Source organism: Leucopleurus acutus, assembly GCF_964270905.1.
Source record: "Leucopleurus acutus genome assembly, chromosome: 1".
Lineage (NCBI taxonomy): Eukaryota > Metazoa > Chordata > Mammalia > Artiodactyla > Delphinidae > Leucopleurus > Leucopleurus acutus.
In genome coordinates, this window is record NC_139142.1 from 47,614,869 (window position 1) to 47,628,303 (window position 13,435).

General features: G+C 33.3%; 1 protein-coding gene across 1 annotated transcript in view; it reads left to right on the forward strand.

Annotated features, from left to right (window-relative positions):
* Nucleotides 1-12,894, forward strand: part of TXNDC16 (thioredoxin domain containing 16) — a gene marked incomplete at its 5' end in the record, with an annotated part of 110,487 nt that extends 97,593 nt beyond the window's left edge. Inside the window, 4 exons of the mRNA XM_082854061.1 lie at nt 297-435; nt 4,997-5,157; nt 7,789-7,979; nt 12,475-12,894. Of these exons, the coding sequence (XP_082710187.1) occupies nt 297-435; nt 4,997-5,157; nt 7,789-7,979; nt 12,475-12,743 (760 nt within the window). The 3' untranslated portion in view covers nt 12,744-12,894. The remainder of the gene's footprint in view (nt 1-296; nt 436-4,996; nt 5,158-7,788; nt 7,980-12,474) is intronic.
* Nucleotides 12,895-13,435: the final 541 nt, after the last annotated feature.

The window sequence follows — 13,435 nt, forward strand, 5'->3', positions numbered from 1 at the left end:
ACCATTCAGTGTGTTCCTAATCCTATTTGGACATTTTCTTGATGAATAAGTTGTCTAGAAATACAAATCTGGCTAGATTACTATCTGTTGCTTTCTTCTAATCTAGATTATCAAGGTTCTTGAACTTGCTCAGATAGCCTCACATAGAAGATAAGTTTGTCTGGAAATCGAGTTCTTTTTTCCTTAGTAGGGCTTCCCATTTGCTGCCTCCATTGTGACTTCTTGGCCTAACTGTTCATATTTTTGATGATTTGCTATATTTTGCCTGGAAATTTTAATACTACATTTCTCCATAGGTCAAATAAATATGCTGTAACTCTTCCAGCCCTGCTGCTTGCCAGACACAAAGAAGGCAAAATCGAGAGCATTTCATTAGCTAATGTCCATGCTCAAGAAATAGTTCAAATAATAACAAATGCATCACTGGAAATATTTGTGAGTATATTTTATAATAAGGATGTTATTTGAAATAAGAAAATCTAGACCAGTTAAAGACAGTGTGTTTTAATACATGAGTTTCCAGCTTTTGTTGGCACAGGGCATGATGTGTTGTGATGTCAAGATTCATTGGGTTGCTCTGTTTTATTATTCACCTGTTATGCATACAGCTTCTTTAGTCCACTGCCAAAAGTTTACATGTCTTTGGATTATTTTTATTGCTGAGATGCTTGTGGCTGATGGCCAGTTGAAGTACTCAATCTAGGCTGAAACTTGGCATAAAGCACATAGATTCCAGAGAGCAGACTTCTGGGCTTCAGATCCTTGCTTGTCTCCCTATTGGCTGTATGTAAGCATCTCTGTGCCTCAGTTTCCACATGTGTAAAATGTAGGTGATAGTAGCCCCTGCTGCAGAGCGTTATTGTAAGGACTAAACGAGATGGGTGTTCAGTGCTCTGTGTACAGTGTTTGGCCCCTGGTAAACACTCAACAAATGTTAGCTGGTATTATACCATTTTAGAGCAAAATACTGTCTTACGAAAGTCCTTTTCCGATGCTTACTTTGTGTAATAATGGATTCAGGGGCCCAGCGGATGTAACCTGCATTTCTTGATTTTGGTTGTTTTGCATTAATATTAACTGTAGCTAGAATATTATAAATCTATGCTTTTGTACCTTTCTAAAGTGCCATAGGGGCACTATTATCAACTGTAAATACTGAACGAATATCCTCCTGTTACTGTTTTTTGTCATGCTGACCTAAATGATACTACATTTTAGGCTCAAAGAAATGAATGTATTCTTTAAGTTTTTTGTGACCTCAGTTCTATTGCCTCCCCTCCCCCAATTAAAGTTACAGTTTATAATCAATCAAATCATTAATATTTTCAGGATGTGGTTTTCTAAATTATTTATAAAGTAACATTTTTGTCTTTAATGACATTATTAAATGACTTTCTTTAGCATATACATAGTGTAATATTTTTGGAATTATTGTAAGACTTTAGCTTTTTTTTCCGAGATAATACAGGAAAGTATAAAGAAGAAAATCAGAATAAACCATAACTTCTTTCACCAAGTTTAAATTTGGGGATATATTTTCCCGAACTTAAAAAAAAATTCCATGTGTATATATGTGTTTATCTTTTTATATTAAGGGATATTTCCACCAAGAAATAAATATTTGCATATTAGTTTTTAAATATTGGCATAATATTCTGTTGTACTAATAAACCACAATTTATCTAATTTTCTGTTTGTTAATATTTAAGATGCCTTTGTTTTGTTTTGTTTTATTCTGGGACCATCCTTATAGATAATCTTTGGGTGTTGCTATGACTATGTACTTACGGTAAATTCATAGAATTTGAATTGCTAGTCCAAAGGGTAGGCACATTTTGAAGGCTTCTGACATTTATTCCTGTCTCGCCCAACAGAAGATTTGTATCATTTTACTCTTTAATCTTTGCCTAACTGCTAGATAAAAATAGGTATCTAATTGTTTTCTTTAAGATTATATTCTTTAAGGCTGAGAAACTGTGGGCAAGCTTAACAATTATCAATGTTTATAGTTAAGGCAAATTTACAACATTTGGTTTGCAGTGTTCAAGTAAATAATGAACAGCTGTAATAATATTTATTTTGCTTTTAGTTACGATCTTTTCATAAATTCTAAAACCTTCAAGTGGTTATTAAATTTCTCAGTGCTGCTTTGTGTTGGAGCTTTAAGTCCAGAGCATCAGTGACTGTGTACAGTAGCCAGCTAGCAGTAATCTGTCTCCTGGCCTACACCTAGTTACCAGAAGGACTTTGGATCCTTCCTCTGGATAGGAAAGAGGAGTGGATGGCCGGATGGTTAACATTTTTTACATAACATCGAACTTTTATTTTAATGAACCTGATGACAAATTAGTCCAGGTAAATAGTGCCCAAATCTGAAATACATGATAATTTGCTATGTAAATATCGTAAGTAAGCAATGATATATCCAAGGCTGTCACACTTAGAACTATTTGTTAGGTAATATGTTTAGCACTTTTCTCAGATACATGGAGTTCCTTTTTATGTTCTTATTATGAATAAGTTAAGAATATCAGAACCCACACAATTATAGTCTCTTACGTACTCAAATAGCCAAAGGTCACCTTCCAGGGACCACATTTGACGACCTTTTCTGTTTCTCCTTAACCTCTGAATAGCAATCAAAACTCTTGATTGTGCTTTTCCTTCTTAAAATTCTCTCCTCCTTTGGCTTTTGCAATTCAATCCTCTCTAGGTACACTTTCAACCCTCTGGCCACTCTAGAATTACATCTTCAACGCTTTTTTCTTTTTTTGCTATGTTTTTCTTTGGAGACTTTATCTATACCCATAACTTCTACTGTCATACCAGCTGATGATTCCTAACTCTGTTTCTAATCATAACCTCTAAACTCACACAACTCTTACTCTTTCTTTCCTGACTTAGGAAAGAGCAGTGCCTGTCACTAGCTTGTCTTTCCACAAATTCATATTCCAGTTAGTCATCTGAAACAGGCCTAACCATGTCACTCATTTGATACAAAATCTCAGTATTCCTGAGAGCTAGAAAGCCTGTGGAGTCATTTTCCCATCTGGTTTGACAGCCACATTTGCCTCTTGCCTGCCTAAGTCTGGTATGCTTCACTCTCACTGTTCCCCAGATACTCTGCATGCCTTAACATCTGTCTGCACCCTCATGATGCTCCCTGTATCTGGAATCCCCGCTCTAAGCGCACACCTCTATCTATCAAGGTTTTATTCCTTATGCAAGGCCCAGATCAAATACCACTTCCTAAAATCACCCATGAGCTCCCCTAACTTGTTTTTTAGTTTTAATTTAGAACCAATAGGTTTCCTTAGTGTCACACATTAATTTTTTTCTTGGATCACAGCAGTTTGTATACTTCTTTGCTTCTCTTAACTATGAACTCTTTGAGGGCAGGGTAAGCACCTTAATTCTTTTTGATTCAGTACCCAGCATAAGATCTTGAAGTTCTCAATAAATTTTTGAATTGAGCAGTGATGGCTCCATTGCACCAGATTCGTCAAATCCATTCTGCTGGTTTGATGAGATCTGTCAATTTTAGGAAGGGGACGTAACTCATGTAGAAGAGAAAAGATGATAGTTAATACAAGAATACAACACAGGGGAGTTTGGAGAAGAAGGGATCTAAGATTTAAATCATGAAAGAGGAAGGTGTGAAAAGAGGATTTTTAGTGTGAAAGAGAAAGAATTTAAAGAAAAATGAGAATTGGCAGAGGAAAGTGGTTTTGAGAACTAAGTACGGAAAAGTACGTGCCAGAGTTTGGTGTTTGGGGATGAATCGGAGGTGGTTGGCACCATGAAAAAAATTGTTCATTTGGATTTCTAGTGTGATCCAATGAAATGGGAAGCTGGTGAACAGGATGCCTGAGCGCTAGTTTCATTCAACTCTTCCTCCTACTTAGCTGTGTGACTTCAGCAAGTCAGTTTCTCGTCTTTGGTTTCCTTATCTGTCAGCAGGGGATTAGTTTTATGATATAGGAAGATTTAATCCAGCTCATAAGTACATCCAGAAGATGAATTAATAGATGTGGTACTAAAAATGGAAAATGGTAGAAGACTTTAATATTCTAAGTCACTGCTATTTTCTTTTTTAAATTTTTATTGGAGTATAGTTAATTTACAATGTTGTGTTAGTTTCAGGTATACAGCAAAGTGAATCAGTTATACATATACATATATCCACTTTTTAGAGTCTTTTCCCATATAGGCCATTACAGAGTATTGAGTAGAATTCCCTGTTCTATACAGTACATCCTTATTAGTTATCTATTTTATATATAGTGTCACTGCTATTTTTAATCCTGAATATGTTAACTTTGTTTGTTACTCTTTCAATTCTTATTAATAACAGCCTAGACAAAGTTGTCTTCTACAAATATATAAAAAACATTGTTCTCTTTTAATTAATAAAAAGAATAAAAGGGTAAGATTTCTTATTTCTTACTAAATTTTTTCATTGTTATTTTAAACCCCAAAGAAATAAGAGACTTTTAAAATTTGTTTTAGCATATTATTGAATTACTTTAATTATGCTAAAAACTCATAATTTTGAAACAAAGCAAGATTTTATTAATTTTTAAGTAATCATAGATGTTAAAAGATTATATCTTTAAAGCTCAGCTTATGTTTTTTTCAAAAATTTTATAAAGATATAACAAGAATTTTATTTGTCATGTGTATGTTGGCTAGTCTGATCCAGATTTTAGCATAAGAAATTATTAGAAGTGCTACATCCTTGTAAAACAGGGAGCTCCTTTAATTTGTTTTCAAATTCTATTAGTTTAATTTTGAAAATAACTCATTCTTAAGACAAACTGGGTTTAAATTTAAAAAACTCTTGAGATTCATAGTTATTAATCAGTATAGCAAAATCTCCACTTAAATGAAAATGTTTGAAATACATTTTACAAACTAAAATTGCAAGAGTGATTTGAACATTATTTTCTACTTTATACACTATAACTCTCCATTTTTCTTGGTTTGTTTTAAACAGCCAGAAATCACTGTGGAAAATCTTCCCACTTACTTAAGACTTCAGAAACCATTACTCATTTTATTCAGTGATGGCAGCATAAATCCTCAGCATAAAAAAGCAATATTGACGCTGCTAAAAGAGAAACACTTGGATTCACTTACCCCTTGCTGGTTAAATCTGTAAGTATATATTTTTTTATTTTTTAATACGTAAAAGGTAAAGAAAGTATAATTATTATTAAATTTTCATTAGGGAATGAAACTCTACTTGTGGAGTTATATATTATGGGACCAATGTGTATGTTATCATGATATTTTAGTAACTAAACTCCCTCAGACTGTCTAAGATGACGTTGTTTTAGACTGAATTCTGTTTTACAGTAAATTCTTTTTTTTTTTTTTTGCTGTGTGATTTTTTTTCCAGCTTTATTGAGATATAAATGACAAATAAAATTGTAAGATATTTAAAATATACATTGTGATAATTTGATATATGTATACATTGTGAAAAGATTCTTCCATCTAATTATTTAATACATCCATCACCTCACATATTTGTTTTATATATATAAACTTTTGGGGGTGGTGAGAACATTTAAGTTCTACTCGCTTAGCAAATTTCAGTGATACAGTACAGTATTATCAACTATAGTCATCACGTTATACATTAAATCCTCAGACCTTATTCATCTTGCAACTGAAAGATCTGTATTCTTTTACCAATCTCTCCATATTTCCCCCACCCTGTAGTCCCTGACAACTTGTCTACTCTGTTTTTATGAATTTGACTTTTTTTTAAGCTTCCACATATAAGTGATACTACTATGTAGTATTTGTCTTTCTCCTTCTGGCTTATTTCACTTAGTATAATGCCCTCAAATTCCATCCATGTTGTAGCAAATAGCAGGATTTCATTCTTTCTCATGGCTGAATAATATTCCATTCTCTAAGTCTGTTTCTGTTTTATAAATAAGTTCATTTGTATCATTTTTTTTAGATTCTGCATAGAAGTGATATCATATGATATGATATTTGTCTTTCTCTGACTTCTTCCCTTACTTTGATAATCTCCAGGTCCATACAAGTTGCTGCAAATGGCATTATTTCATTTTTTTAATGGCTGAGTAATATTCCATTGTATATATGTGCCTCATCTTCTTTATCACTCCTCTGTTGATGGACATTTAGGTTGCTTCAGTGTCTTGGCTATTGTAAACTGTGCTGCAGTGAACATTGGGAGTGCATGTATCTTTTTGAACCATGTTTTTCTCCAGATATAATATGCCCAGGAGTGGGATTGCTGGATCACATAGTAGCTTTATTTTTAGTTTCTTAAGGAACCTCCATACTCTTCTCCATACTGGCTGTACCAATTTACATTCCCACCAACAGTGCACAAGGGTTCCAGTTTTTCCACATCCTCCCTAGTGCTTGTTATTTGTGGTCTTTTGTTGATAGCCATTCTGACAGGTGTAAGGTGATATCTCATTGTGGTTTTTATTTGCATTTCCCTGATGATTAGTGATGTTAAGCATCTTTTTATGTACCTTTTGGTCATTTGTATGTTTTCTTTGCAAAAATGTTTATTCAGTTATGTCCATTATTTAATTGAATTGTTGTTTTGTGATTGAGTTGTGTGAGTTCTTTAGTTATTTTGGATATTAATCCCCTATCAGATATATGATTTGCAAATATTTTCTCCCCTTCTGAATGTTGCCTTTTCATTTTGTTGGTTTCCTTTGCTGTGCAGAAGTTTTTTAGTTTGATGTAGTCCCACTTGTTTATTTTTGCTTTTGTTGCCTTTGTTTTTGGTGTCATACAGTAAATTTTTAAAGATAATAATTTTTCTGATTTTAAAAGTAATGGATGTTCATTGAGGGAAATTTGGCAAATACAGAAAAATAAACATTGTGTTATTTTGGCATTTTTCTTTAATTCCTTTTTCTGTATTTCTGTATTTTAAAAATGCAGCCTAAAACTTTACAGAAAATTATCAGTGCATTTACCAACAATATTTCCTGGTATATTTTCTAGATGTGTGGCTTGTGTTATTACACTTAATGTCTCTGAACACAGTTCACATATTTAGATACACTATCCATTGTTCAAAGTCATCAGATGAAAGACATTTCATTTTTAACTCATTGGAAAAATTACAAAAATGGGGCAGTGTACACTTTTGTTGTGAAGAGTTCACTAACAGTACAGCCTACTACTTGAAACAAAATTTTCCCAGGTAATTATCCTTGTAGCTATGTCAGAGTGAAATAGTCCTTTCCATTATGTGGAATGTGATGTATTAGGAAAAATAGGTGTCTTAAACTTGTGGTTTCCTTGTATGAATACTTTAAAAAATCTTTTTAATTTGAAATTAATCCTGAGGAAAGAGACAATTTTATTTGGAAAAGGGGTATTTATTATTAGTATCTTGTTATTTTATAGTTTTGTAGCCATTTAATTTTTGAGCTGACATGTGATCAGATACTTGACTAAACTTTGGAAGGAACGTATTGATTGTATTGAGACAAAATTGACAAGCCTTTGGACTATGTTTTTCATTAAAACTCATTGGTTGCCTTTTTTCTGCTAAGAGAAATACAGTAAGTACCCTATGTTAAAAGAAACTTTTTATGCCTCTGGTTACTAATAACATAGTTACAGACCTCTTGATTTTTAGGACATATTTTCATAAAATAAACTTCCTCGCATGATACTATATTTAAAGGTTAATATGTTTTACAAACTGTTGTTCTTGTTATTTTGTTATAGAAAGAAATATTAATTAACGTGTTCAGTTGCTCCCTTTTATAGGAAGAATACTCCCGTGGGGAGAGGAATCTTGCAGGCATATTTTGATACCCTACCTCCCCTTCCTCTTCTTGCTGTGGTAAATCTGCATTCAGGCGGCCAAGTATTTGCATTTCCTTCAGACCAGGCTATCACTGAACAGAACCTTTTATTGTGGCTGAAAAAATTAGAAGCAGGACTAGAAAGTCATATCAGTAAGTTTCCTGTTTTAATGTGCACAATTTTATATTTTGTTTCATGGATTTTTTTAAACTTGAATTATCGCTCATGGATGCTAGAATGAGTTGAATTGTAATGTTTGTAAGTATTCTAAATATTAATACGCTGATAGCATTGTCCATGGGACAGTCTCCTATATGGTAGGCATTACTACCCACAGAAAATAAGTGTCATATGAAATTTAATAATAATAGCTAACATTTATTGAATGCTCAGTAGGTGTCTGGCTCAAAGCTACGTGATTCACATGCATTATCTCATTTATTCTCACAAGAGTCATAGGAACTATCATTACCTGTAGAAGAGTTAAGTAACTAGTTCAAAGTCGTAATTAACCAGTAAATGAGGAAGCTTGGATTTCAACATGGCTCTGTTGTACTCCAGAGCCAGAATTTTGAACCACAAGAAAATAGATCTTGACCCAGAATTTATAATGCTGGCTTATGACATGCCATACTCCCTATTTTTCTAAAACCTATGTGGATTTATACCTGTGGTATAGATGTGTATGTTAGTTTATATACAATTGTGACAACAACAGGCCTGTTGATATAATTTAAATTAGTTAACATGTAATCATCTAGATCATTAGTCTGTTGAGGAAATAGTGTGAAATTTGATGTAATGAAAAGTTTCCTAAGGTACTTCTGAGGATTTTGTTATTGAAAACCAAATGAACTATATTATAATAACATTTTGACACTGTTCATGACCGAGTTCTGAAATAAGGGTGTGTGTGTGAATATATATGTATACACACTGTGAATATATATATATACATATATATATATATATATACACACACACACACACACACACACACACAGTTTTATATATTTATATACACACAGTTCTGGTATATAAACTCCAATTCAGTGTTACACTGTCTCTCAGCCAGCATGCATTGTGTGAGTCTGTCATTATGTATATTTATGTATATTTAATCAGATTCTTGAATTTATTTGTTTTAAGTGCCAATCATTGCAGCATACCTGTTCTTCCCAGGAGGTCTATCTACTTCATTTCTGTTAAGTTAGGCAGTTTTAACTAAATTATTGTGTTTAAATAGTCTATAAAAGGTATTTGTATATTGAAATGTAATTCACATACCGTAAAATGCACCCTTTTAAAGTATACAATTTGATGGGTTTTTTTGTATATTCACGAGGCTGTGCGACCATCACCACTACTGAGTTTTAAAGCGTTTTCATCACTGCAAAAAGAAACCCTATACCCATTAGCACTCACTCCCCATTCTCCCCTCCCTTCATTCCCTGACAACCACTCATGTACCTTCCATCTTTATGGATTTGCCTAATCTGGACATTTCGTATAAATGGAATCATACAACATGAGGCCTTTTGGGTCTGGCTTCTTTCCCTTAGCATAGGCTTTCAAGGACCATCCATGTTATAGCATGAATCAGTAGTTCATTCCTTTCTATGGATGAATAATATTCTATTGGATGGATATACCCCATTTTGTTTCTCCATTCAGCAGTTGATGGACATTTGCATTGTCTCCACTTTTTGCTATTATGAATAATGCTGCTATGAACAGTCATGTACATGTTTTTCTATTATGTACACAGATAGCATATGGCAGTTGCCCCACTCTCTTGAATACAGCATCTTTGTAACAGGTTTTTTTTTTTTTTTTTTTTGCGGTACGCGGGCCTCTCACTGCTGTGGCCCCTCCCGCTGTGTAACAGGTTTTAAATTGGGAAATTTACATCCTCCAACTCTGTTCTTCATGTGCAGGATTATTTTGGCTTTTCTGGGTCCTTTTAGATGTATATATTTTTAAGTCTTAATTTTCTGAGATAATTTATTAGTTTTAACATTTTCCTAGGATATGTAAAAAAGTAATTAAATTGACTATTTTGTCTTCCATAATCTGAAAGAAGCCTTTCTATGGTTGTTATCACTCAATGTTGGCTTCTTCATTCTAGCCACACAACATAGGGGTCCTTTCGGTTGTAGCTCTTGAGCTCTTCAGATAGTCTATGTTCTCTTCTCTATCTGCATTGCTATTTTATAGAAGCAGTTGAGTGTTGTCATTTTGCAGTTGCTGTGACACAGAGGCCTCGGGGACTCTAAGTCAGATAGGATTATATGTAAGTCGGGCCAGAGTACCTCTCCAACTGAATTGCTTTAAAAAAGGTCGTGTGATGTTCAAAGACACAGAAACCTGAGCTTCTGACCCAGCCTCCCTGATTACTAACTGTGGTTTTAGGCAAGTTTTTTCTTTGTTCCCTCCTTTACAACTATAAAAGGAGATTAATAGTTCCTACTCTGACTACGTCACAGTTATTTTAAAAATCAAAATTAAGTATGCGAAGGCATACGTTTTAAAGTGTAAAACCTAAAGTGTTATTATTCTTCATATAAAGATCCTTTCCTACAAGGAGCATCCTTGGGGGCTTTGATTCCTCAACTCAAACCATTACTAGAGGAAAGAATCAGAATTATTCTTCTGAGTTTCCTGAGAGACTGGTATTTCTTCCATTGCAATTATGTTAATACCTCTGGTTTCCATTACTTCTTTGTATCACTGCTCCTGATCTGAAGTTATTCCTGCAGCCTCTGGGAATAGGGAAGAAGCAAAAGTCCAAGCAGGACTTTTCTGTATTGGGACTTGTCTTCTGTGCTGCCAGGACCTGCTCTCACCACACCTTGGGAGACAGATCTGAGACAAGGGATGTTGCAGCCACTCGTAGAATAGCCTGAATCTGTAACGTGGTGCCACCAGTCCCTGCCTCACCTTGCTTGCTGCACATCTTAATTCCTGTGAAATTGTCACCACTGGCTATTCTTATTTGAGACTTACACTTAATTTTGGTCAAGTTCTCTGACCTTTCTAGGCCTTGGTTTTCTCACCTATAAACTGGGATAATAATTGTACTTTCCTCATAGGGTTGTAAGGATTAACTACATAATGCCTGATATATAGTAAAGCCTCAATCAATGTTGGCGATTATTATTATTATCATTACTAATTTGATAATAATGTCTTTATTGACCATATGTGATGAGAATACAGTTTTATTTGTAACTGAAAATATTAAGATCTTTATAGAGTTCCTTCAGGAAATAATTAGCAGAATTAGGATGTCCAGTTTCGGGCATTTTGTCATCATCTCAGACCACTAGGCTGCAGTGTTTACCTTAAAAAATAAATACTGCTAAATCTTTGCTGTGCTTTAAATTGGACTTAAAGATGCTTTATCTGCATATTGCAAAGTATAGTTATTCTTACTTCTTACCTAGTCATTATATTCAAGAAACTATTTTATCTGTTTGTCACTTTTGAATCTGCTAACCTGACAACACTGTAATTTGAAACATCAATTACAAGGGTAGCCTAAATTTAATACCCTGCTGATGTACCATGGATTTCATATAATTGAGTCTGAGTGAAGAAATCATATATCAATAAGTAGAGTATAGACATACATATATATTGATGCAGATTTTCGTTTGTGCTTTAATCTACTCTAGGAAATTAAAGTTTCTTAAAATGTCCTAAGCTTTTATTTGATTTATGAGAGATGCTAAAGTTTTTATTTTTGAGCATTACTTTCTTTTCATGTACCAGTGCATAGATTCTTTCACTGGAATTTATTTTTTAAATGTTTACTTTACACATTTCCTTATATATAGTTTATTTCTCAAATAGTATTTCAAATAGCCAACTAAACTCTGAAATTGTGTGAAATCTGTTTTCTAAATGGAGAAAAGCTAGTTTATCTCATATATATGTTGTCAGCGTAAATTCATCTTCTTTTTTTAATGACCAATGTTTTAAAATAATGTTAAGATTCACTGCCGTGATTCCAATCACTGTCTGTTTATAGTAGTTGATTCCATAGCAATTTTAAATGATTTCTTGCCTATAATTATTTTTATAAAATGTACTTTTTTTTCATCAAGTATGTGCAAAGGATGTTAATCAAATCTTCCAAAACAGAAAATGCTTTAAAATGTAAGGAAATACTTGTCTAAATAATAAATCTCTATGTATGTTCCAAATTTTTTTCCTGAAATGTTTCATAGTTATAGTTCTTTGGGAAAAAGACAGGGATAGTGAGGGAAGCAAGAGACTTCTTCATTTTAACTTGTCCCTGGCTGTGTGTAATCTCATTACACATATTGCTATTTTTTAAAACCTCAACAAGGGTTAACAGGCAGTGAGATTATGGACCTTTTGTGTTTTTCCTATTAATACTTATCTTTATTTAAAATAGAATAGCTTGTAAATGTAATATATGAAAAATGTCTAATAGTGACAAATGTATCAAGCTTCTTAGACAATGATGATAATAAAATATAGCTTTGCTCAGATAAGGAAAACTGATAAGACCTTTACTCCTACAAATATATTTTGCAAAATAAAACATTTTCTAGTATATTCATGTGATGAGATTTTATATCTGTTCATCTTTAAACCTTGATTCTGTCTTTCTTCCAGAAATTTTACCTGCTCAGAAATGGAAACCTCCTCTGCCTGCTTATGATTTTCTAAGTATGATGGATGCTGCAACATCACAGCATCCTACTAGGAAAGTTCCTGAGTGTATAAAAGAAACTGATGTGCAGGAAAATGACAAAGAACAGCCTGAAGATAAATCAGCAATCAGAAATGAACCTACTGGAACACTGAGAAAAAAGCATTGGAATAGAAGTAATTGGTTTGAAGAAGCCAAAAAACAATTCAGGCATGATAATAAAGAATTATGATGCTCAAAAGTCAGCTAATTTCATAGGGCTGTGGAAAGCTTTCTGAAGTCTTTTTGGCTTATTTGATAGACTTAAGAATTTATTTCACTAAAAAGTAATACTATCTCACCATTATTCAACATAGTTTTGGAACTTTTAGCCACAGCAATCAGAGAAGAAAAAGAAATAAAAGGAATCCAAATCGGAAAAGAAGAAGTAAAGCTGTCACTGTTTGCAGATGACATGATACTGTACATAGAGAATCCTAAAGATGCTACCAGAAAACTACTAGAGCTAATCAACGAATTTGGTAAAGTAGCAGGATACAAAGTTAATGCACAGAAATCTCTTGCATTCCTATACACTAATGATGAAAAATCTGAAAGTGAAATTAAGAAAACACTCCCAGGTACACTGCAACAAAAAGAATAAAATATCTAGGAATAAACCTATCTACAGAGACAAAAGACCTGTATGCAGAAAATTATAAGACACTGATGAAAGAAATTAAAGATGATACAAATAGATGGAGAGATATACCATGTTCTTGGATTGGAAGAATCAACATTGTGAAAGTGACTCTACTACCCAAAGCAATCTACAGATTCAATGCAATCCCTATCAAACTACCAATGGCATTTTTCACAGAACTAGAAAAAAATTTTTCACAATTTGTATGGAAACACAAAAGACCCTGAATAACCGAAGCAATC